General features: G+C 40.4%; 1 protein-coding gene across 11 annotated transcripts in view; it reads right to left on the bottom strand.

Moving 5' to 3' along the window:
* Positions 1-25,919, bottom strand: part of rap1gap2a (RAP1 GTPase activating protein 2a) — a 127,561-nt gene that overhangs the window by 31,507 nt on the left and 70,135 nt on the right. For 7 of the 11 annotated variants that reach the window (XR_004897369.1, XM_031294921.2, XM_031294922.2 and 4 more), the window contains one exon: positions 4,091-4,175. Coding sequence is in view for 6 of the 11 variants with exons in the window: in XM_031294921.2 (XP_031150781.1) it covers positions 4,091-4,175 (85 nt within the window). In the remaining 5 variants the exon portion in view is untranslated. Of the gene's footprint in view, positions 1-871; positions 1,094-4,090; positions 4,176-25,919 lie in introns of those variants that run through there. The other 4 variants (XM_031294928.2, XM_031294929.2, XM_031294926.2 and 1 more) reach the window with 4 other exon arrangements.

Raw genomic sequence — 25,919 nt, 5'->3', positions numbered from 1 at the left:
CTACTATTATACTAAAATCCCAATATATCGCCTTACGCACAGTATTGAAATATATTGCAATATATTGAATTGTGACCCATGTATCGTGATACGTATCGTATCGCCAGATTCTTGCCAATACACAGCCCTAATATCCACAACAGCCACTTGTTGTTTTTAGTTGTGTGCAGTTCAGTTCTATTGAAGACTTTAAGGCTTGTTCAAAATATCTTCACCTCAGCCAAAGACAGCATTGTCCTAGCATGACCGGACAGAATCATTTCTCCTGCCCACAAAACAACTCCTTCTCTGGGTCAAAAAGGTGATGAATGGATGAAGGGATGAGCCTGAGCTGGTAGCTCTGGCCTCTACAGCTATCAGATGCATACAGTAAGACCCAAACACCCTTATAGCATAGCTCTGTCAGATATCTGGAACACTGGCTGGCATCTGTATTTAATACATCAGTCAATACTGCTTTGGCTTGTTCCCTGGGTTATGAAATATTGTTGTGAAATTCTTCACATGTGGGAGTAAAATGTATGAAAATCTGCTATAAATATGACATGAAACTGTAGAGATTTCAGAGAAGCGGTGCTTGTTGCCCTGCCAGCTTTTTCAAACTAAGCACATTACTGTTAAGTTCTCTACACAGTAGGCCTGATGATGTATTTACAAGGTAATCAGCATGCTGCCGCTGAGCAGTGAAATGATGAATGGAAGACATTTCCAGAAATAACTGTACAATTTTGAACACATTTTGAATGAGCTGCTACCTAAAGTCAATAGGGAATTGATATGCAGGTGAACTTCCACACTAAACCACACACTTTGATCTGAAAACATTACATAATAAATTGTTGTTGTTTTTTCAGTCAAAATGCAGACTTACCTTAACAATAAAACTTTACCTTAGCTGGTAAAACATCTGAGCCCTCTGATGTCTCTGCCTACTTCTTCTTTTTACTACCCTTCTACATTTGGAAAGGGACTTCCCTGTCACTCGCTTTTAATGTGTACTTTGTCTTTTAACACCTAAAGCCTGAACAGGTAAGTCAAGTCACGCAGCAAACTGAATCTTATGTGAAAACAGAACAGGTTATTCAAGTGTCGACACAAAACACATACACACACACACACACACACACACACTAGGTCACCTTGTGGGCCATGTCTACGTTTTGTTTAGCTGTGTCAGCAGCGGTTGACAGTTAATATTAAGCATAGTGTGAGTCACTACAAAGTGTGGCACACACACACACACACACACACACACACACACACACACACACACACACACACACTAGGGCTGTGTATTGGCAAGAATCTGGCAATACGATGTATCATGATACATGGGTCACGATTCAATATATTGCAATATATTTCCATACTGTGCGTAAGGCGATATATTGGGATTTTTTTAAAGTATAATTTTCTTTTTAAAAAATCTTTAAAATGTGTCCAGTATTCTGGCTTCCCGGGTGTTATGGTAGGAGGTGTAGTGCACAAACTTATGCTTTATGCGGACGATACATTATTTTTTGTGTACGAACCTAGCAGATAAATACCATGTCTACTCGGGATCATTGACACTTGCTCAAGGTTTTCAGGTTTGTGGGGTGGATTGGTCCAAGTCAGAAGCATTATCTTTGGCGGCTTGATGCCCCGTGGCAGCCTTCCAATCGGATGCATTTCAGTTTCCAGGGCAAGGTGTCGTGTGTCTGGGTGTCTTGTTTCGAATTATAATGACCTCAACCACACGGCACTGAAAATCTTTTAGATAACAAACCTAATTTCTGTAGCCTACTCTAAAACAACCGACTCCCGGAAAGCCTTTTCTCCCGACTCACCCGAATCTGAGCCTGTCAGAGGCAAAAACAATCACTTTTAGTGGACAAAAATCGAGGGTGCCCAATAGCTCCATTAGGTTACACTGCAGCCCTGTTTGCGACGGACGGTCACTGCATTCTCGCTCAATAATGGATCAATTTCAAAGATTTTTGGTCACATCAGTCTATTAGACACAAATGCATGGGGAAATGGGGCCCAGGTTGAAGAAAAAAAATACCCTTTAACCCTGTCTACTATGGCATATATGTTTACCCACCACTGCTACCTGACCTCCAAGCTTAAACACCCATCATAACCTGAAAATCCCTCTTACTGTAAAGAAGAAAGGAAAGACAAAATGTCCTCAGAAAGAACATACAGTGCACACAGTAACGTGCCGCAGTATGTGTGGCACCCTAGGACACTCATCTTTACGGCCACTGTATTAGAAGCAGCAATGCCAATAACTATGCGGTGTAGTTTTTCTATTACAATGAGCAGTGCATTAGCCAGCACATACAATGTACAATAGAGGACTAGATAGCCTGATACTTGGACACTATTTTTGACATTTTGTGAAGATGTTTTGGGTTGTTGTCAAATTGTACTGCCTTTTTGTTGTAGTAACCTGCAACATGATTTATCTGTGGGGGTTATGCAAATGAGACACCATGATTAAACCAAAACAATTTTTTATTAACAAGTGCTTATCAATCTGAGAGGCAGGACAAATGTTTTAAAGAAAACCAATGTAGTGTATTACTCAAATGTTTAGGCTACTGCACATCATGGTTTGTTCTACACATTTTTCCCTCATACACATTTCAGCCAAAGTTATACAGTCTCTTGATGGATTTGATGTGGACTGTGATTACAGTTGCACAACTTCTTTACCAGTGTGACATTGATGATACATATCTGACCACTCTAGCTCACAAATTGTGGGTTGCCAACTGATAATTACCAGAAATCAACCACATATTAAATTGATGTTTGATGTTGAATTGATGTTTTCTGGCTTAAGTAATACCTCTCATAAATGTTCTCTTACATATTATAATATTTCTTCCTGTCTTGGCCTGACCATATTTTCAGTAAGTCTTTCTCACCATGAGCAAACTTTGCCTTTCCGTTGCCCTCCTCTCTGTGCTATCTCCCTCTGTGATGTCTTCAGATTCAATAATGATGGCTTAGTTCAAGGTCACATACTGCAGAAAGTAGTTCCCTCTTGCAGTAGCCGTCATCTATTTCCTGTATATCAGCCTGCTAATCAGCCTCCCTGTAAAATATATCCTCTCTTTTATCATGCTGGAGGAAAATGATAAATTGTCAGCTGTGGAACAAGCGCAACACAGTGTGAGTAATGAATGTCTGAAAACATCAACACCTTACTACAATCTCATATTAAAATGCTTTCTCTATATGTGCAACACTATAATATGTCACTGCATGAATCAGTGTGACACACCTGAGAAAGATGATCCTCTACAGTCTGATGGATTTAATTTGCATCATAAAAAAAAGTTTTGCTCTGATATTTGTTTTTCAATTTGCTGAGTCACAGCAAAAGTTCCCTTTGATGACCGTTTGATTGAACTTTACAATTTGTGGTCAGGATACCAACTGAGAATAAAGCTTCCAACCTTTTTGTACTTATATTGCAATTCCTTTTTCATAACGCAACCTTTTATTGGCAATAGTAAACCCAACCCAAAGACTAAGAGTCATACCAGAACTCTTAGACCCAGTCTAATGAGGGCAAATAAAAACATCCAGCTCGTATTCCCTCCTGCCTCCAGAGGCAACTTAACAAACATTTATAAATACAATATTTTAAATAAATTATGAAGAATCTTACTTGAACAGAGGCCGTCCTAACTTGAATTTTGATTCCCTTGATGACCTTGAGATTATAATATACTGATATGCCATACAAAATAGCACAAAACCCCAAAATCATGCAGGGTGTCTGTGCTGTACAGTTTGTGTTTAACAAATTTTATTTATTAATATGCCAAAAGAATATACATTAAGTAAGAGCACAGACAAGAAAAGCCGATTCCGATTATTAGAAACTCACTGTCACTGTCTCTGAACTGCTTTGCTTACTAAAATAATTTATTTACAATAACCAGAATCAATAGATTTTCTGATAGGCCTGAAGGTCTCAAGGGCAAAATATGTCAATGAAAAACTCAGTAAATCAATATCTAGGTATGTGTGTACACATGTATGTCCCACTATATGTGTGCATGCGAACATGAATGAGTGTGTGTCCTACCTTCATGTTCGGTGGTGCAGTGCGAGGTGGTGAGGGGGGACATTCTCCTAGAGGGACGGTGGAAATGTTCAGCAGCTCCTGTTTCCTGGAGAGAAGAGAACAAAATGAGGAGTAAACAAAATTGATTGATGTTGATAACCACCAAAATGTTCTAAATTTTAAAAAGGTCACCAGGCTTTATTTTCATTCGCAGTGCACTTTTCACACTAATTTGATAGGGATAACGCACTGCCCTTCCCTTATTTAAGTGTGTGGATAAAGGACATCTTAGGCAATTATTTCCCCTCTGATTACCCTTGCAACATATTCATGGCTTGTTGCGCACTCGCCATTAGCTTAACTGCAAAGGACGTCTCATTTTCAAGAAGTTAATTTCCCCTGTGTCACATGTCTTCCTTTTTGCACTCACTGGGAGTAACTTAGACACAAGGAGCAAAGGAAACTTTGATAAAAATTGAAGAATAATCCTATTATATATAATCAAAAAATCCCCTGAAGAAACTAACAAGAAACGTATCCTACTGACACGTTTTGTCTGTGAAAAAACACAATTGTTGTCTAAGGAGACATAATTAAGAAGCTCATACACTGTAAACCCAGATTTTTTTTAAATTAAACTTTTTAGTGGTCACTACTTATTCTTTCATGTTTTGTTAAAAAAACATATTCATTACTAAATCATATTACTTGTTTGTAATAATCAGCTTAAGTATGCAGTGCACAGATCATATTAAGCAGAGATAACTAAGGATGTTATGTTTCTGAATGGGAGGGGCGGGGTCACTTGAACTGTTCTGGGCTGAAGCGAAAAGAAATATATGTGATATGAACAGTTTCTGTCCTATTTAAGTGTGTTTTAATAATGTTCTGTTAATGTTTTGGGTGTGCATTTATGTTATCTGAGTTTTAGTTTTGTACAGTTGATTTAGTGTTCGTGTTTATGTACATTTATTGTTGCACCATGACCCGGGTTGGGTCTGATCGGTTCTGGGCAGCGAGAGACAATTTAGTGGCAATTATTCAGAATGGGGAGTTAATTTGTTTGTTTGCTTAGCGATATAGAGCTCTAACTGCTTCGTACGAACGAACCTATTGAATGTATTATTCGTAAAGTCATACTTTCCTAAAGGAAAATAACCAACATTTATAGGAACTAATTAGTTCTCTGGTAGTGATAAGAAGCGTTTGAGAAAGAAGTTTGTTATGTTTCTTTGCTTTTCTGTCTCCCCCATGAGGAGCCAACAAAACTGTCTTGCATCCACATGATACAAGCATTCCCTGATCGCGCACCACCCCCACCCCTCCTCCACGCAGTTGCTCTTAGCCAAGGAGGACACGGAGGATTAAAAAAACATAGACTCTTCAGAAGAGGTAATTATCTTCACATGATTTTCTGCACGCAAAAGTCACCGGACGATACCCGTTTCTGAATATAGACATACTGAGAAATACAGAGAGAGTTTTGTGGAGCTGATTCTTAATTAGCTTTGTATCAACTTAATATAAAAAAGTTATGCACTAGCTTTAACTTAACATGTTTACTAATGATTTTTAGTAATGACTACTAATGCTAACTTGATTTGTCTACTGCATCAACTTACTGCTCTGTGTTAATACAACTTAACGTGTTTCACCTTGTGTAAAAATTTAGACGGTTTAAAGCAATGGGTTTCCACGCAAATTTCTTGTAAAGTCAACTAATTTGGGATAACAATGTAAGTGCTACATTATCGTGACTAATTTAGCTAGCTAAAGTAAGGCTACCTCAACAACTAAATAAACAGCTCACTGGAGCTATCTAACTGTTAAATGAAAACCCAGAGCCATTAACTTACTAAAAAGTACATTTCTGTTTTAACTTTTATTGCAGCTATAATTTAAGTTTTATAAGTGGTCTAGAGAGCCTGTTGGAAGTATGCAATGAAGTATACGGTGGCTCACTGCTGGTTTTATATGCTGGAGTGTTAGGGGCTGTCAAGGACACTTGAAGAGAGCTTGAAGCCTCTTCTTCTCTGTTATGCTTTTTTCTTTGCAGCATACTCAGAAGCATGAGTGCACATTTTTGATCCCAGATGTGAAAGGTTGAGCTGTCACTGGGACACAGCCAGACGATTAGCTTACACCCCAGAAACCTGCCATCTATTTTGATAAAATCCCGTGGTTTTTCACAAGAACAACTTTAGATACGATACTTGTGGTGGTAATGGACACCTGTCATGCTGAATATATGATCAAGAAAGTTTACAAAGAAGTAAAGAGAGAAAAGAGCAGCAAACTCTCTCTAACCCTACATTGCAGCTGCAGAAGGCACTTAAAACAACACTTTTTCTCCTTCCTCTCCTCATCTACCACCCTACTCCAGTAGCTTGTTGGATGTGAATTAGTCATATATAGCCTACCCTATATCTCATCCCATAACCACATTGAGAGAGCTGGATGTTGGTGATGGGAGTGTAGCACATCAGACTTTCAGTAGGTCGTCGAGGATTTGCCCCAGTTTGTGCCTCTTGTGTTTTAACATTCACTGAGTCACAGATCTAAACAAAGATGGTGGACAGAAACATGATCGCATTATATTCGCCTATTTTATTAACCATAGCCATGCTATTTCCTTAACCTGAAATCAAGTGTTTTAGGTGCCTAACACTGATCATACCCTAGTTTATTCGCCATAGCCACAATCTTTCCTAAACATTGACCTTGCCTTGTGCAGATGCTACAGAAAGCAAAGCAAAAACGTTGGGATTGGATGTAATCCAGGATTTCATAGGATTGTTCAATACCAACATAATTGTCTGGCGAAGGAGAGTGAAGTAAAGGCCAAAAGACACAGGATACAAAGGGTGACTAAAAGTGGGACCAATGGGAGCACAGTAATAGGAGATAGATACAAAGTATGGTAACACAGAGACAGGTAGGGTATCTTGCTGCAAGAGGGGCTCTGTTTAATCAATGTCAGCTCTGATTTAAAGGAGAAATGGGTGACTTTTTGGTTAGAGATTTTTATTAGTTCTGTTCTGTTGATACCTTCAATGTTGGCTTTGAGGAAATAAGCAACTGGGCTCTAAAATTCCATTTAAAGTGCTCATATTATGCTCATTATCAGGTTCATAATTGTATTTAGCGATTGTACCAGTATAGGTTTATGTGGTTTAATATAAAAAAAACACTATATATTTGTTGTACTGCACATTGCTGCAGCTTCTCTTTCCACCCTGTGTTAGAGTTTAGATTCTCTGCCCGAGCCCGAGCCCGGCCCGACACGACCCTCGGGCTGGGCCGGGCCGATATTTTCCGCCGCTATCCTCGGGCCGGGCCGGGCCAGGCCCTTGACCAAGCATTTGTGTTTTTTTAATCATTACTTTATTAGTCTTATTCGGTGCGGAGAGAGCTATGCCTCTCCAGCTTCTCCCGTAGCTCTGTTGGGTGTCCTGCACTGACTTGAGTGTGAGGTAAACTGTGCTACATCGTGTCTCCCCCCTCTGCAGCACTGTTGTCGGCCAGTGTGTCAGCATGCAGACCGTGCTGAAGGACAGTATTAATTAGGTGATCGAGACAAGAAAGTCTCCTATATGGTTCCACGGCTTTGATTATGTTGATGCCTTGATCTGTTACCCACACTATTCGGCTGAGGGAGCAGCTATAGGGTCGAGTTTAGGTTAGAGGTTTTTTTTACATTTCTTCATTCGGATCCATTTGAGATCCATTCCAGTCTGAATAAACAAACAGCGCAGTTTACATGCTTCGTCCTTGTTGCATTATTCATTAAGATAATTCTAAACAGATTTCTGTAGTTCAAACAACTCAGTTAATAACTCAGTTATAACGGCCCACATATTAAAAAAATGTCAGGTTTAAATCGGGCTCGGGCTCATAATTACAGTTAATGTGTCGGGCCGGGCCGCAACATGCACAGGCTCGGGTAGGGTCGGGCTTGATTTTTTGGGCCCAATCTAAGCTCTACCCTGTGTGTTGAGCTCTCTGTTTTAGCTACTGAGTGATGCATCGCACTGCTGTTCCATCTTTGTTGGGAGTCGAACATGCGCAGTAGCTAGGTTAGCACTGCTAGCTGGTCAGTTGTGGAGTATGAGGGCATGCCACCCTAGCAGCTAGGCGAGCATTAGAACGTGTGTTACAAAGTGACGCACGTTTGTCATGGAAGTAAAGCAGTTTGTGAATAGTGTTTTCTCTGGAAGATAGTAAGTCCCTTTGGGGTGGACTTTGGGCTTTTTGACTTTGTAAACCTATAACATGCACAAAAAAGATATATAGCACAATAAAGGAAAGGGAAAAAGCCAAAAAGCATAATATGAGCACTTTAAACCTCAGGCTCTGAGCTGATGCAAACAATGCATGGCAGAAATTTCCCAGACAAAGTGCAGCAGTTGCCACACAATTCCATTATTTTAATACACAGTAAATACTGGCTGCAGGGAACTTACGGCAGCTGCGTTGGTTTGTGTAACTCTCTCTGGCCAGGCGCTCTGCCAAGAACAGTAAAGTCACCTCTGAAAAAAATGCCTTCATCCACAACAATAAACATGCTCTTTAAAGCAAAGTTAACTCAAGCCTCTGTCACCTCAAGCTAAGATTAAGTGGTTGTAAATCTGCTGGGCAAAAATAGGACAGATCATGCTCCACATTATCAAACTAGTACAAGATGTACATTTCTTGTGCACCAACATGTCTATACTCCTGCTTGCATTTGGCTGCCGCTAATTATTGTTAATTCAACAGTAATTACATCTACACAGTCATCGTGTTTATCTAATGATGCCGGTAATGTATCTGTGTGTGTTTGTGTGTGTGGCTGTGTGTGTGTGTGTGTGTGTGTGTGTGTGTGTGTGTGTGTGTGTGTGAGAGAGAGAGAGAGACAGATGGTAATACATCTCTGTTATTTCATGTATTGATTAGACCCTTGAGATAAGATTAGGACAGCAGGACATTAGGCACAGGCCAGGCTACAGTGAGGGGATGAGTGTGTGAGAACAAAGAAAAGAGGGTACAACACCTCCCCACATGTTGGACTGATCACAGGAAGAGGAGATAGGGGGATAAAAACTGGAAATCAGGGTGATGGAGGGTGCAGAGAGGATAAAAATAAAGAACGGAGGACAGAGACAGTAAGATCAAGGAGAGGGTAAACTGCTAGTCTCGGATATGAAGCTTACTGCGCACTCCTGTTTCCAGTTGGGCTTAATATTTGTTATGAAACTTGATAAGCAGACTGATCCTCATGCCAATTTGCCAATTACACAACTGATGCTTTCTGTAATGGAATTAATAGAACAGTAATTGGAGACAGAGAAAAGGAGAAAGATGAGGGTTGTGTAGAGAAGGAGACTGTGGAGGGCAGGGAACATAAGACAGCCTGCTGTGGAGGGTGGGATCCATCAACCCTGATGTATATTAAAGTAGACTGAGAATAAAGAATCACTTTGCACAGCAAAATCCTCTGCAACATTACATATTAGACATGACAGTCACAACTCTGATAAGCACTTTAAGGGGCTGATGTTACAGGAGGCATGTGGGAAAGGTGATGCCCGTTGCTTAATATAAGCAAAGTTAAAAGCTTTAGTGTGTAACTTTTTGATATTATTGAACGTCCGTTACATTCAAGCCATTGCTAAATGAGTTGCTACAAAGCTAATTAAGAATATCAGCTCAACACAACTCTCTCTGTATTTGTCAGTATGGCTATGTTCAGAAGATTGTGTAGTCCGGCGACTTTTGCAAGCAGAAACTCGAGTGAAGATAATTACCTCTTCTGAAGAGTCCATCATGTTTTTTTTATCCTCCGTGTCCTCCTTGGCTACTAGCAACTGCGTGGAGGAAAGGTGGGGGCTGTGCGCGATCACGGAAGGCAGTATCATGTGGACGTGCCGACAGTTTTGTTGTCATTACTTAGAATTCCTCATGGGGGCAACAGAAACTACGCACTTTAGCTTTAATTAAGTTAAATTAAGCTACGAGAGTGTGAACGCATCTTACAGAAGATATAAGAAGTACATGGGGGAAGACCAACTACATTAATAATTCCCATATGCTATTTCCATGGCTTAGGAAAGTTCAATCAATATTTGTGAACATGAGCTATTTTCTCTCACAGCCAGAAACCAGAGCAGTAAGTCTCAAACTTGTGATGTCATCAAGTATAAACTCTGGAGCTGCACTATCCGATTGGTAAGTCTGACGTCACGCGTGACGTTTAGCCTCTTCCGGGTCCAAGCGCTCCGCACTTCCAGATCCAATAACAATGGCGGAACCTGGAAATTTATTTACGATCACGTCCTTCTTTAGTGAGGTACCCTTGGTGGTCAAAATGGGTTTAAACTCCTTTAACTCCAACAGAGTGGTTAGTGTAGCGCAGGGGTCACCAACACGGTGCCCGCGGGCACCAGGTAGCCCCCAAGGACCACATGAGTAGCCCTCGGGCCTGTTCTAAAAATGAAAATTGAATATTGATATTATCTGTTTCCCACCTTGTTAAGTCATTGTTGATAATTATTGTGAGAAATCATTAACGTGATCAGTGTCTTCACATAGATGAGTATCATTAGTCATTAATAATCATATATAACTTAAGGCAAACTGAGCAAATTTATTATTTCAGAAGAGTGTATCAAACTGGTAGCCCTTCGTATGACTCAGTACCCATGAAGTAGCTCTCAGTTTCAAAAAGGTTGGTGACCCCTGGTGTAGCGCATCATTCAGGTGGCATAATTAAGGGTAGAGTCCAGGCATCAATGAAAAAGAAGGTTTACGAGGTTGAGGTGAGTTAGCTGTAAGCTAGCTAGATAGTTGACATGGTGATATTCCATGTTCTGGATGAGGTATTTCAAAAGAAAAAAATGTACAGGACTGCTATAACTGTGGATGTAACTAAACAAAGATTAAAAAGTAAATATGTGACAGCCAGGTTTTAGAGGGTTTAGGGAACTTAGGCTAGTCAATTTAGTAGTATGATCTCATAGCCCCGGGCTAGCTACAGAAGTATTGTTATGATAAACAGCGCTGACAGCAATGTGTTTTATAAGTGTTAGGGTGAGGGTTAAATTGTTTTCAATACAGGTGCACGTTGAGGGCCAGGCAATCAGGTACAGCACATGCGAGTGCCCAATCGGCAGAGACAAGTGCCATCATATGGCAGCTTTGTTGATTTGGGTTGAGAAAAATGTTTCCCGCACCGACGTGGAATGTGTGTGGAAGAAGGCCAACACTCCGAAGGGGGACAAAATTGCAGCCAAGAGAGTGTCTGAGATGACACCATCCACAACACGAGGTTTGTAATACGTTTGTTGATGTTGCTTGGTTTGAATTATTTTCTTAACTACGTAATGTGGTTTAAAGCTATTGCTAATAAGATTAATCGTATTTAAGTTAACATAGACTCGCGGTGTGTTGTATTGCAGCTGAAAAATCATCATCATAAGCTTTATCACCATATTGAAATATAGTTGCAAGACAGTGAGGCTGAGATGTACACTGTGATTTTTTTTTTAAAAAGCTTAGATTGTGTGCTATAAATAAATGATGATCATAATAAAAGGCTATTAAATTGAGATAAATACCATTACTCATTTTATCATTATAACCAGTTTTATACCATTATTTCAGCTGGCATCAAAAGACCTGTCACCCAGGAGGACAAAGAATGGGCTCAGGCATGCTTGTTACAACTTGGGCGTTTTAGAGGGATGGGGTGGATTTTGAGTCCAGAGACGCCTCAGGTAAGATTTTTTACTTTTGTACTTTCAATTTAGGCTCATAAAAAAATTGGTAAACTACACATATGTATGTATGTAAACCATTGCTTTCATTTCAAATGTATTTTGTATACACTATGTGGCTAAGTATGTGGACACCTCACTGACTTCACAACTTATGCCTAACTTTAAATCTAGACTCTCCCAATCAAGATGTTTGATGGGCTGGTGACCAGCCCAGGTTTTGTCCAAGCTGAGGACAAGGCTCTATATGTGCTGTCAATGCTTGCTGTCAATGATCAGGAGAAGCAGCAGATTGAGGAAGCAACTGTTGGCCAGGCTAAGAACGCATTATGGTAAGAAAGCTTATTAATAAAAACTATACTCTGGTGGTTCTGAGAGCCTAACAGGCTGAACCTTAAACGCATGCACACAGACAACACAAGCATAACTAAGTTAGCCCTGATGACATTCTGCTGTCATTTACTCTAACCCCGGATTTTCACCAACTGTGGAATGGCTGCGGATCGGCTCCATAGTGTCTGCTAAAGGCTGTAAATTTGCTCAAAATGTAGAAGTGTGCTGGAGAATGTCAGATTGTTTTTACATGAAACTGTAATGCTAATTGTTGAGCAAAATTGGTCTCTCTCATGGTTGGTTTCTTTTAACAGGTTTGCATATCGCAAGAAAAGGATAACAGCAAGTAACTTTGGTTTGGTCTTGGCAGCAGTCAAGCGGATGTCTTACCCGCCTTCCTTATTCAAAACCCTGCTTGGCCAGTACAACCTCAAAGAAGGATCTAAAGTAAGTTGTAGTTAATAAGTGAATATTTAAAATGAAGGCATCTATGTCTAAGAATACACTTATTAAGACTAAGTGGTATTTGTCCCCTCCCCCCAAGGCATGTGATTGGGGAATCCTGCATGAGCCAAGGGCAAAGCAGGAATACACTGAGCGCACTGGTGTTGTTATACAAGAGAGGGGACTGTTCCTATCTGATAGCGGCCTGCTTGGTGGATCTCCTGATGGGTTTGGAAACTGCGTGATTGAAGTCAAGTGTCCGTGGTCAGCCAGAACCAAGACTATCCTGCAGGCAGCGGAGAGTAGGGACTTTTTCATGGAGTTCGATGAAGTGGTTGGTTCCCTGGCACTAAAACAAACTCACAAGTACTGGCATCAGATCCAGGGAAACCTGGACCTGACCGGAGCTAACAACTGTCACCTGCTTGTGTGGACTCCTCTTGACCTCGTCATTCTGCCAGTGCTCAAAGATCCTACATGGGCTGTGAACATTGACACTCTGGAAATATTTTATAAAGATTGTTTCCTATCTTACATTCTCTCACAGTTTTAAGAAAATAAATGAACATTTGCCATTTCACACAAGCCATGTATTTTATTTATTATACATATTTATTATTATATCACATCTATATTATATCACAAATATTACATATTTATCATATTTATTATAGTTTGTAAGCCATTTATGCTACACAGAACTTGTAAAACATGCAACTAACCCTCAACCAAATCCTAATTCTACCATAACCCTATTTACATTTAGTCATTTTTAACCCTATAGTAAGTACATGTAGTGTGTTATCAAATATGCAAGCAAATATGCAGAAATTCATGCATGTACAATACAGTTAACTCATCCAATTTCACGGAGAATGGGTGTTTGTAAATTTGTAAGACACACACACACTTTAACTATCTTGTTTATATTTAGTTTAAACTGGTATAGAATGTGGTCCAAAATGTGAAACACTTTCAGTCGCTGAATTGCACGCTCCACATGTATCCTAGCTTTCGAAATGAATCGGTTATTGTTCACTTCCTCCTGCGTAAACTGTCCATTGACGAGGAAAGACGGGATGTTCAGGGAAACTCCTTCTGGCATCCCGAATTGTGAAGCCCTTGTCTGCCATAACCATATCACCAGGATGTAAATGTTGGAGAAGTCCACAGTCAGCTGTTATTGCCTTGTCTGAGGCACTCCCACCGTACAGGTCACTGGCAAAGGTAATAGCTCCATTAGGCGCAACACCAATTAAAGCCTTAAGTGTGGTTCGTCCTTTGTACTGGCTGTACAAATGGCACTGTGCATCAAGCCTCTCTGTGTTAGAGACGGCAACCTCTGTGCAGTCGAGGACGATCCTACAGTTAGGGAAGGGCTGGAAGCAGTCTGGCAGCGATGTTTGATTCTTGGCTGTGGAGGGGATGTTTTTCTCAAGCAAACCGACATACAAAACGTCATACAGGGCACTAATGATGGTGCTGAAGATGTTGGTTACTGTGGCTGTGCTACAATTAAACCTTGTTGCAAGTTCTACATGGCCGCAATTTAGTCTAAGCTTCATTAAGGTCAGGAGCAATTGATCAATTAGGGGCATCATTTGGACAGTCCAATCAGAATGATATTGTAGCTCGAATTTAGAAAGAAGCACTTCCAAAAACAGGACAGTGGTAGCATCAGGCAATCCAGTAAAATACTGAACTGTCAGGGCTGGAAGAAATTTGACTGAAGGAAAAAGTTTGCTTTTGTTTCTTCAATTGTTTTTTACAATGTGTCATTCTCTTCCCTCAGCATGTCATTCTCCACTTCAAGTGCCACAAGACTTTTTGAAGTACATGGGGTCTCTGCAGTTACCATCAGTGCAAGATGGCGCCGCAGAATGGCGACACGGTGTGTTGGAGCGCTCTGTTTTGTTTTGTTTTGTGTTTTAACTTTGTTTCTTGCGATGGTACCCGTATCTCATTCACAAGTGAAGAGCTCGTGAACTTTAGGGCAACAACACCATCAGACTTATTTCCCACTTTTCTTCTCCCTTCACTGGAAATTTTGGACATTCTGGTCAAAGGTGCACTCACCTTTGCTCACGCAGCGAAACGCCGCCAGCGAGGATCACGCACACCGTTACCTGGAATATTCCTCTCTAACGTGCACTCTCTGCCCAACAAAATGGAGGAATTACAACTGCTGTTGGGGGGAAACAGGGACTTTTCTTCATCTGCTGTTTTGTGCTTCACGGAGACGTGGCTCTGTGGAATAATACCGGACTCTGCGCTCCAGCTGGCAGGCTTCCAGCTTTTCAGAGCGGACAGAGACACGGACCTCTCTGGCAAAACTAAAGGTGGAGGAATCTGTTTCTACATCAACAGCGGTTGGTGCAACAACGTGACAGTGATCCAGCAGCATTGTTCTCCTGACCTGGAGTATTTCACCATAAACTGTAAGCCTTTTTATTCACCCCGTGAGTTCCATTCATTCATTCTGGTCGGTGTTTACATCTCACCGCAGGCCAACGTGCAGGACGCGCAGCGCATGCTTGCCGACCAGATACTGTGTGTGGAGCGGACCAACCCGGACTCCCTAGTTATTGTCCTTGGTGACTTTAATAAAGGGAACCTCACTCATGAACTCCCTAAATATAGACAACATATTAAATGCCCGACCAGAGAGGAGAACATTCTGGATCACTGTTACACCACAGTCAGGGATGCTTATCACGCTGTCCCCCGTGCTGCACTGGGACACTCTGACCACGTCATGGTCCACCTGATCCCCACCTACAGGCAGAAACTAAAGCTCTGCAAACCTGTAGCGAGGACATCAAGGAAGTGGACCAGTGAGGCTGTGGAGGATCTCCAGTCGTGTTTGGACTCCACTGACTGGGATGTGTTCAGGACTGCTACCAACAGTCTGGATGAGTACACAGAGGCTGTGACGTCATACATCAGCTTCTGTGAGGACTGCTGTGTTCCATCAAGCACCAGGGTGAGTTACAACAATGACAAACCCTGGTTCACAGCCAAACTCAGAAGGTTAAGGCTGGCTAAGGAAGACTCGTTCAGGAGTGGGGACAAAGACAGATTTAAAGAGTCAAAGTACAAATTTAGCAAGGCAGTGAAGGAGGCTAAACATCGGTACTCTGAGAAGCTCCAACGCCAGTTCTCAGCTAATGACTCTGCGATTGTCTGGAGAGGACTTAGGCAGATCACCAACTACAAGCCTAAAACCCCCCACTCCTTCAATGACCGGTCACCTAGCCAACGACCTGAACGAGTTCTACTGTCGATTTGAAAGACAAAAGGACAGTCCTGACACCATCCCCCACGACACCTCCCTATAGCTACAGCCACTGTGCATCACCTCCACCTCGCCCACCTCAGCAGGGTCCTGGGCCCCCCCACCAATGCCCTCCTTAAAGGTCCCCTCCACCTCCACCCCCCCTCCCACCTCAGTGACGACTCTCTCCATTCACGAGAGGGACGTCAACAGACTCTTTAGGAGACAGAATCCCAGGAAAGCTGCTGGACTGGATGCTGTCTCCCCATCCAGCTTGAAGCACTGCGCTGACCAGCTGTCTCCAGTGTTCACAGACATTTTTAACACCTCACTGGAGACAGCCTGCTTCAAGACCTCAGCCATAATCCCTGTCCCCAAGAAGCCAAGGACCACAGGACTTAATGACTTCAGACCCATCGCCCTGACCTCTGTGGTTATGAAGTCCTTTGAGCGCCTTGTGCTTTCACACCTCAAAGCCATCACCGACCCCCTCCTGGACCCCCTGCAGTTTGCCTACAGAGCCAATAGGTCTGTAGATGATGCAGTCAATTTGGCCCTCCACTACATCCTCCGGCACCTGGACTCCGCAGGAACCTACGCCAGGATCCTGTTTGTGGACTTCAGCTCTGCCTTCAACACCATCATCCCGGCTCTGCTTCAGGAGAAACTCTCCCAGCTTGGTGTGCCTGACTCCACCTGCAGGTGGATCACTGACTTCCTCTCTGACAGGAAGCAGCATGTGAAGCTGGGGAAACACGTCTCTGACTCACAGACCATCAGCACCGGATCCCCCCAGGGCTGCGTTCTTTCTCCTCTGCTCTTCTCCCTGTACACCAACAGCTGCACCTCCAGTCACCAGTCCGTCAAGCTTCTGAAGTTTGCGGACGACACCTCCCTCATCGGACTCATCTCTGATGGAGACGAGTCCGCCTACAGGTGGGAGGCTGACCACCTGGTGACCTGGTGCAAGCAAAACAACCTAGAGCTCAACGCTCTAAAGACAGTGGAGATGGTTGTGGACTTGCGGCCTCACCTGCCCCCATCACCCTCTGTGGCTCCACAATTGACACTGTGGAGTCTTTCCGCTTCCTGGGAACTACCATCTCCCAGGACCTCAAGTGGGAGCTGAACATCAGCTCCCTCGTCAAGAAAGCACAACAGAGGATGTACTTCCTGCGGCAGCTGAAGAAATTCATCCTGCCAAAGACAATGATGGTGCACTTCTACACAGCCATCATTGAGTCCATCCTCACATCGTCCATCACCATCTGGTACGCTGCTGCCACTGCCAAGGACAAGGGCAGGCTGCAGTGTGTCATTCGGTCAGCTGAGAAGGTGATTGGCTGCAATCCGCTCCAGGACCTATACGCCACCAGGACTCTGAAGCGTGCTGGAAAGATTATGGCTGACCCCTCCCACCCCGGACACAAACTCTTTGAGCCACTCTCCTCTGGCAGGAGGCTGAGGTCCATCAGGACCAAAACCTCACACCACATAAACAGTTTTTTCCCCTCCGCCACTAGCCTTATTAACAAGGCCCGGAATCCATCCTGACTCTCTCCACACCCCACCTCTCATGCCACTGTACTTACTCTGCTGTAGCGTTCCTTTTTACTACTGTTTAACTTATTTTACTATTTATTTAAATTTATTTTATCGTTATTAATACATACTGTGTGTATATGTTTATACTTATATTGTTTATATTCTTTTTATCCTTCTTATATTTGTATGTGTGACATGCTCCAACAACACCATGACAAATTCCTCGTATGTGCAACGTACTTGGCAATAAAGCCCTTTCTGATTCTGACTCTGATTCTGATTCTGAATCTGATTCATGTCAGCATCCGTTCCCTCATCCTCACCACTGCTAGGGACCATTTGTTTCTTCCGTTTAGGGAGATGGCTGAGGTGCTCGGGGAATTGGAAAGTCTTCCCCTCATTCCAAGCAAATCGCGATGGTCCAGCAGCTTTTCCATTGGGGAAATGCCAACTGCACACCCTAGAGTTGCAATTTGGAGTGAAGTTTTCACGTCTGTAAAAAAAAAAAATAAATATTACTTTTTATTATTTTTAGAATCAAATTACATTAATTCATCAAAGGGATTTTTGTATTATTCAAAGGTTGTAGCATGTTCCTATTGACCTGACTGACTTACTACAGGTGAAATTCTGACAATACCTTCCTTACTGTACATACAATAAGTTAATTACAGTAATTGCTTCATAAACATATTTGATTAAAGTACTTTTTCATGTTCAAAAGGTTGTAGTACCTTCCTAGTGACCAGACTGACTTACTACAGGTGACATTTTGATAATACCTAATAATACTGTATTACATAATATAATACTGTAATTTACTAAAAGGGGGTTTGTTTGTTCCATAACCTGAAACCAAGCATACTGAGACACACACAGCTTCTTCAAGATTGGATTTGGCCAGGCTTGTTCTGTGTATGTACACTGAACAATGTAAGATCAGAATCAAATATGTAAACATTATGTAAACATACCTGGCCATTAAACATGATTCTGATCTTATATCTCAGACTCCCTCCAACAATGCTCAATTATTATAAAAATGACAAACGTTAGCAGATTATCATAATATCAAACTGGTCTAATGTTTTTTCTTGCTACGTACACACATCTTCGTGCTTCGGCTTGTCTATAGACTGTTGCCAAAGCTAACGTTAGCTAACTAGCCGTTGCTAGCTAGTTTCATCTTAACTAGGCGGCACAGAACATTTGTAACTTACCTTATCAACTGCAGCCATTTCCTCTTCTCTTTCTCGTCACATGGAAAGCGGTAAAAAGACAGTTGAATGTCACTAGTTTTTTTAAACTCTGATCTATTTAAACAATATGGGACACAGCACTGCGGCATGGTAAAACTCGGGCAAAAGCGTTAGAGAGAACCCGGCCTTTGGACCCGGAAACAGTATTATCGGAGAGTGGTTACGTCACGACTTAACAACTGGATAGACCTTTTCACAGATGTAAACATAAACATTCTAAATGGACTCAAGTTTATTTCCTGTTGCAGTGTATGTGAATGGCATCAACTGAAAGGAAGTTAACAAGGGGCCAGGCTGTTGCCTAACAATGGAATTCCATGAAAAGGTCTATAGACAATGAATGGGAGACTGATTTTATGGATCCACAGAATGTTTGTTTTCTTTTTTTATACCCAAATGAGCCTTTTTATTGCAGTGTTCTCAGTACTAAAACAGAAAATGTACCCATGTACTTAGAACATTCCCCTAGGCGCTCTCAGTGTCATCTATAACTTCTACTATCCATAACATCTATAACTAAAGACTCTTTCCTGATTTATGGAGCAGGTTTATACTTATATTTACTTGATGAGATCACACATTTGAGTTTTAGCACTCTAGTTCTTGGATTTGGGAGAGAGTTGAAAATGGGCATAGAAAGCCCTTTAAGTTCAATTTAGATTTGCAACATAAACAATTACCTGCCCAAAGCAGGAAACAACAGAGACCACCTGTAGTGGAGTATGGGCACAAATAATGTTAACAACTTGTCAAATCAGCTAACCTTCATTTGCATGTAAGCAGTTGCATGTTTATTCATTTTACATTTTTCAGGCTTATATTATGTTTGAACTAAACTTTCTAGTTTACGCTACAGGAATAAAAAAAAAAACTACATGTGGAATTGATGTTGAATACATAAATAAACAAGTACAAATATCTAAACAACATTCTTAAAGTCTTAATGTATTGCTCACTAAAGAGTAAACTATTGAGGGTCTATTATAGGGGGTAGTGAATGAGTGGACAAGGGAATGATTTTCCGACAAATCCTTATAATAATAATATAATATTCTGTTATATTGTAACATCACAGTGATTGATGCCAGGCAGCAATTTAAATTAGTATCACTTGGTCTTCTTGTCCTTCCTCTATTTCCCCCATTACGTTCAACTATCTATCATTGTGCTCCACATAGAGGTAAGAATGTATGAGTCAGTCAGCTGCCCAACAGGAGAGTACAGGCATCTTAGATATGTGCAGATATGCAGAGAGGTCAGGGGAGAAATAATTAGGAGGCAACTGCACTTTAAGTCACCGGCTGTTTCCTGTGGGAACGCTAGGCCTCACCCTCTCTCTCTTACTGTGATATGAATAGATACAAAGATGACAGCAGACAGGAGATAAGACTGTCCAGCCAGACAACCTTAAACACTCTCATTATCAATGAGAGGAAGAGGAACAGACAGACGGGTAGTGAGGTTTGTGATGAGGAGGAGGGGAGCAGCATGTCTCTGGGAGAAACGTTACTACTTTTATAAAAATAAAAAAAAATACACATTTGTACAAAAAATAATAAGTCCGCCAACTACAGAGCTGGCAAGCAGAAAGAAGAGGAAGTAAATAACATTTTAATATAGCTTTCCCACTGATAAAGTAGAAGAGAGGAAAATAATTTTGAGTGTGTGTGTGTGTGTGTGTGTGTTTGTGTGAATGTGGGCTTTGTTGCAGGTACAAAACATAATTCAGACCCTATTTTACATTATGCAAAGTTTTAAGAAAAACACAGTCTTGGTCATTATCACCATCACAACTTCTTTGTGACGGACTAAAATCCATGTTAACAACACACACACACACACACACACACACACACACACACACACACACTCCACACACACACACACACACACACACACACACACACACACACACACACACACACACACACACACACACACCACACATGACCTTCCAGAGGCGTGTGTGTCATCAGTGCAACTCCAATACACACATGATCATGAGCAGTGTGTGCTTTTGTGACTAACTCATAACCATGGCTAATACAGTTTTCATTTACAGTCAGTAGTATTTAGTTTTTCATTTCAAAAGGTTTTCAGTTTACATAACTTTCAGTTAATTTTATTTGCAGACTGGTTTTGGTAATTTTTCAGCGATTGTTTAGTTTTACCTCAAATTGATGAACTGTATACTGTAATGTTAGTAAGTAAAGAAAATATGAGTTGTGGTGGTCATCTATAACTTTACTATCTATAACATCTATAACTAAATATTCTTTCCCTATTTATGGAGCAGGTTCACACTTATATTTACTTGATGAGATCACACATTTGAGTTTTAGCACTCTAGTTCTTGGATTTGGGAGAGAGTTGTTTACTAATATTTTTGGACTTTCTTTGACCATAGCAATAATATGCACACATTTTGAAAATGGGCATAGTTGCCCTTTAAGTTCAATTTAGATTTGCAACATAAACAATTACCTGCCCAAAGCAGGAAACAACAGAGACCACCTGTAGTGGAGTATGGGCACAAATAATGTTAACAACTTGTCAAATCAGCTAACCTTCATTTGCATGTAAGCAGTTGCATGTTTATTCATTTGACATTTTCCAGGCTTATATTATGTTTGAACTAAACTTTTTAGTTTACGCTACAGGAATAAAAAAAAAAACTACATGTGGAATTGATGTTGAATACATAAATAAACAAGTACAAATATCCAAACAACATTCTTAAAGTCTTAATGTATTAATCACTAAAGAGTAAACTATTGAGGGTCTATTACAGGGGGTAGTGAATGAGTGAACAAGGGAATGATTTTGATGAACTGTATACTGTAATGTTAGTAAGTAAAGAAAATATGAGTCGTGGTGTGCATGCACATACTCCATGCCACCCCTGCATAAGTCGGTGCACCATTTGGGCCAGCCAGGTCCAAAAAGACACGCCACTGTTCTCCTCTCCTGTACTCTCTCAATTATTTCTGTAATTAATTCAAGTCTTAGACTAAACCGACACCAGTGAAGGTCTTACCCTCTCCAAGCACTCACAGTCCAACTCAAGCAAAATGTGTGTGTATTTTGTTCCTCCCAAAGAAACCAAGTTAATTATACTGCAGTAAGTTGGTTACCCTGGATGATACCCTTGATGGTTCACTGTAACATTTAACATAACAAGTTATTGATACAATATTACTCATTGAAAGAAATATCATTCTGTTTTGGTTCAACAGATGAAAATATGTCATTTAATTTCTCTTTTGAAATGTATTTCTATTTTAGAATATAGTCAGCAAGTTCACATCCCCTGGATATAATTCTAAGGTGTTCCATGGGAAGATGCACAACTCTCTTCCTTTTTTTGTCATTTGCAAATGCTCCGCACACTTGTAGTGTGTGACAAAAAATGAGTGCATCTTCTCTTCATTTTTAGAGTGTTCATATTTCATTATGTGTTAGAGTGATTAGATTAAAAACTTTTGATTTCAACCAGTAGAGTTTTTTTGTGGTTCGGCACATTACACCATTGCAGTGAACAAACATATCTCTGTCATATCATAGTAAAATGCCATACATCCTATCTAATCCTTTTTATTTACTGGGACCCACTTCCTCTTTATCATTGCCCAATCTCACACAGTCTCACTGACTTGAGCCAAAAGAATAAAAAAATAGAGTTAAGCATCTGTCAGATGACATTGAATACTGCTCTTCTCAACCAACTCCACCGCTTCAGACTAGCTGATAACCACAGCAGAGCAGAAAGGTCCTGAAGAAAAGGAGAGAGATATGAAGACAGAGAGGGAAAGGCGCAGAATGAATGCCTGTCAGACAGATCCATCAAAGAGAAAAGGCCACAGAGCTAGGTATGGAGAGAGAGAGAGAGAGAGAGAGAGAGAGAGAGAGAGAGAGAGAGAGAGAGAGAGAGAAAGAATAAATTAATCTCTGCAGACTAAAAATAGCACTCTGAATCCCCTGTGCAGAGCAGGTAAATAGGTCCGCTTTGGGTGGGTCTCTGGACACTTGTTAGAGACAATACCATCTCATCCATTACACCCAAAGACAAAGCTGACTGTCACACACATGCACACAAGCATATCTGTACAAACTGACAGCAAAGAGACATGTGAGTTCAAGTGCAATCAAATGTGTGCATGTCTGTGTGCATGTAAGTGTGAGAGACTAGAGTGGTCCCCCTGCAGCTGGCAATCACAAAAGGAGTGAAACACACAAGAGGAACAAGAGGGAGTTTAAAAAGGGAATAATTGAGGGTAGAGAGGAAAAAAAAAGAGAGAAGGTGGAATGGAAATACGAGTGAGTCAGTGGAGAAAAAGCAGTTGTGTTAAACAGCTGGAGGAGGAGGGTTCAACAGTGTTTGGAGGGAAATGACAGGACAAGGAAAAAGTGTGTAAGTGGACAAAAAAAGCACGAAAGATTGCAGTTTAAAACATCTGCTCTGCCTAACAAGGTTTTCTCTCTAAGAGCAAATGTTCAGAAACTTAGATCAACATTTGGGAACAATTATTACATGCAGAGAGGATTTTTTAATTGTTTTAATTTCTGCAGAATAATAACATAAACTCAGTTGGAAATAAATCTTGATTCTATTAAAATAAAAAGCCCTGGCACTATGTAAATGTGATTGTAAAAGAGCCTTATCTTACATAATTCACATGTGCTAATTGAGTGTTGGCTAAAGCTGGCGCTAGTGAGAGTGATACTTTGCAATATAAATAGTTTTAAAGAGTGTCTTTTTATTTACCTTTCCAAAACTAAAACCATAAGAGCAAAGTCTAGGAAACACATTACACTGTGTGTTTATCTCAGGCCCCCAGGATGTGTGCAAGGCTTTGAAGCCAATTTCCATAGTGGCCAAACAGAAAAACGGCAACTTCCAGGTCCGTCATGTGATATCCTCTGGACCAAAAAGGCTTTTTCCCATAGACTTACATGGGGAAAGTTATGTCTGTAAATCAGGGGATATATTTTTTTGAGCATCACAACCCCTGCGAAATGACTCGTTTCACTATCAGAATTGGATCCAATAATATTTAAAAGATTGATTGAATAATTTTGAATGTCTCTGTAGTGTGCCTGCTCTATGGGCCACATGGGCATCATCATTTGGGCAGTGCCAATCATCTGGGTAACTTTAGACATGGCAGATAAACTTTTTTTTGAGAGGGGGGGTAGCACTGTGATACTACTGTATCAGAGTCTAGGCTAACATTAGTGGCTATGTCCTGCTCTTTGTTGGATTTGGGGAAATGTACACTATAGCAACCCCAGCCATGCACGTTATCTGAGATAGTATTACGTTTGCCAAGCACATGGGTTAGTCCCTATCCTAATATCCTAATAGCCTTTTCTCTTGCAATGTTAAAAGTGAAAATATTGACATGCAATAAAGCATGCATGTAACCACTGACTTGCTTGTTGAAAAATGCACCATAAAAGCAGCCAAATAGTTATAGTTACAGTTTTTTTACGATTGCTATGACAATTTTTTCAAAACTTGTAACAACTTTCCTAAACTCTTAACACAGTTAGCACAACATCCGTCCGTGTAGGCTATACAATTAACACATTTCTTATTGCTTTGACACAAAATGCATACAGTTAACACAAATTTAAAATGCTTGAACTTCTTTTACACACAAGCTCAACCAAGACCAAAACAATGGATCTTTACTGATCAATTTACAAATGCTTTCACTCTGTATGTCAGAACAGATAACATGTTCTAAACCTAACTTATAGGCTAAAGTCAAAGTGAACAGCTGTTCATATTGTAAATTGAAACACAAATAAATCCGACCTGCGGCCCTTTGCTGCGTGTCATCCCCCATCTCTCTCTCTCCCCCTTTCACATCTATCCACTCTCACTATAATAAAGGGAAAAGCCCCAAAAAATAATCTTTAAAAAAAAATAATGTACTTTCTGTAATTCTATGTGATGTTAGTGTTTTGTATGACATTGTGCTATGATTGACTAAATGTTCCTGTTGGAAGAGAACATGTGTTAGTGTTTTGGAAGAATTATTTGATTTTGAGACATGATTGCATTGTTTTGGTAGACGTAGTACATAGTACATTGTATTAGTGTATTATTGTATTTTGAAAATCAGTGTTGGAGTTTAGTTTACAATGTGTGATTTTGAGAATGAAATGAACTGTTTTGCCAATTGTGTGTTGTAGGTGTGTTGGTGCGTTAAGAGTTTAGAAAAGCTGTTAAAAGAATTGAAAAAATTGCCATAGCAATCGTATAAAACTGTATAGTAATATATTAAAATGAAATAATGAACAAAATTTAAGAGCAGACTCATATTTATTATACTAGGGCAGCCTAGCTCTACACTGCAATTAAATAACAATGCTGTTTATTTCCATGTCTTTAATATGACATGCAGCTTTAGCCTCAGTGTTTTAACACACTATTATTTATGTAGCCATCAAGTAGTAACCCATTTAGGACACCTTTTATGGGTTTCTCGTTCAAGTTATGCAGCTAATATGTGCTTAATTATCTAGCTAGCAACAGCTAATAGAATTTGCAAGTTACATCATTACAGCGAGCAAAATTGGTGGTCTATTTCTGTCTGAAATCAAAGACAACTTGGTAACACTTTATAATAAGGGTACATGAATTATCATGAATTAATGCATGACGTCATGCATGAAAAAGCATGAATTCATTAATGTAGTACTTCATGAACCATCAGTAATGAACAAGGAATAATAGTATGTCATGCATGACTTAATGCAGGAACAATAATTCATAATAATTAATAATTAATTTATCAATAAAGGTATTTGAATCATCATGATTTCTGATTGATTAATGATGTTCATGTCTTCTTAATAGGTAAATATGTAGTTAAAGAGACTACTAAATACTAAATTGTAGTGTTGTATTCCTGATTAACTAAACGTTGCTTCTTCAATCCTTCACCATGTTTGTGGCCCTTCAAATAAAGTGCTGACCTGGTCCAACATTAATAAGATATGATTAATGGTGGCATATGCAGCAATCATCTTTGTGACCCTTCAAATAAAGTCAGCCCTTCTGTCTATTTAGGCATCTCATTTTTTGAAAAATTAAATTAAATAATAATGATGGACTTCATCAAGACATGTCAGGTGTACAGACACTAATAAGTTAGTAAAAAGTAAAATTCATATCAATATCCTACTTGGGTGAGCATTGTTCTCAGGCATTACCATTTGCCTTATGTTGT

Source organism: Sander lucioperca, chromosome 5, assembly GCF_008315115.2.
Source record: "Sander lucioperca isolate FBNREF2018 chromosome 5, SLUC_FBN_1.2, whole genome shotgun sequence".
Classification (NCBI taxonomy): domain Eukaryota; kingdom Metazoa; phylum Chordata; class Actinopteri; order Perciformes; family Percidae; genus Sander; species Sander lucioperca.
This window is presented reverse-complemented; position numbering and strand designations above follow the sequence as displayed.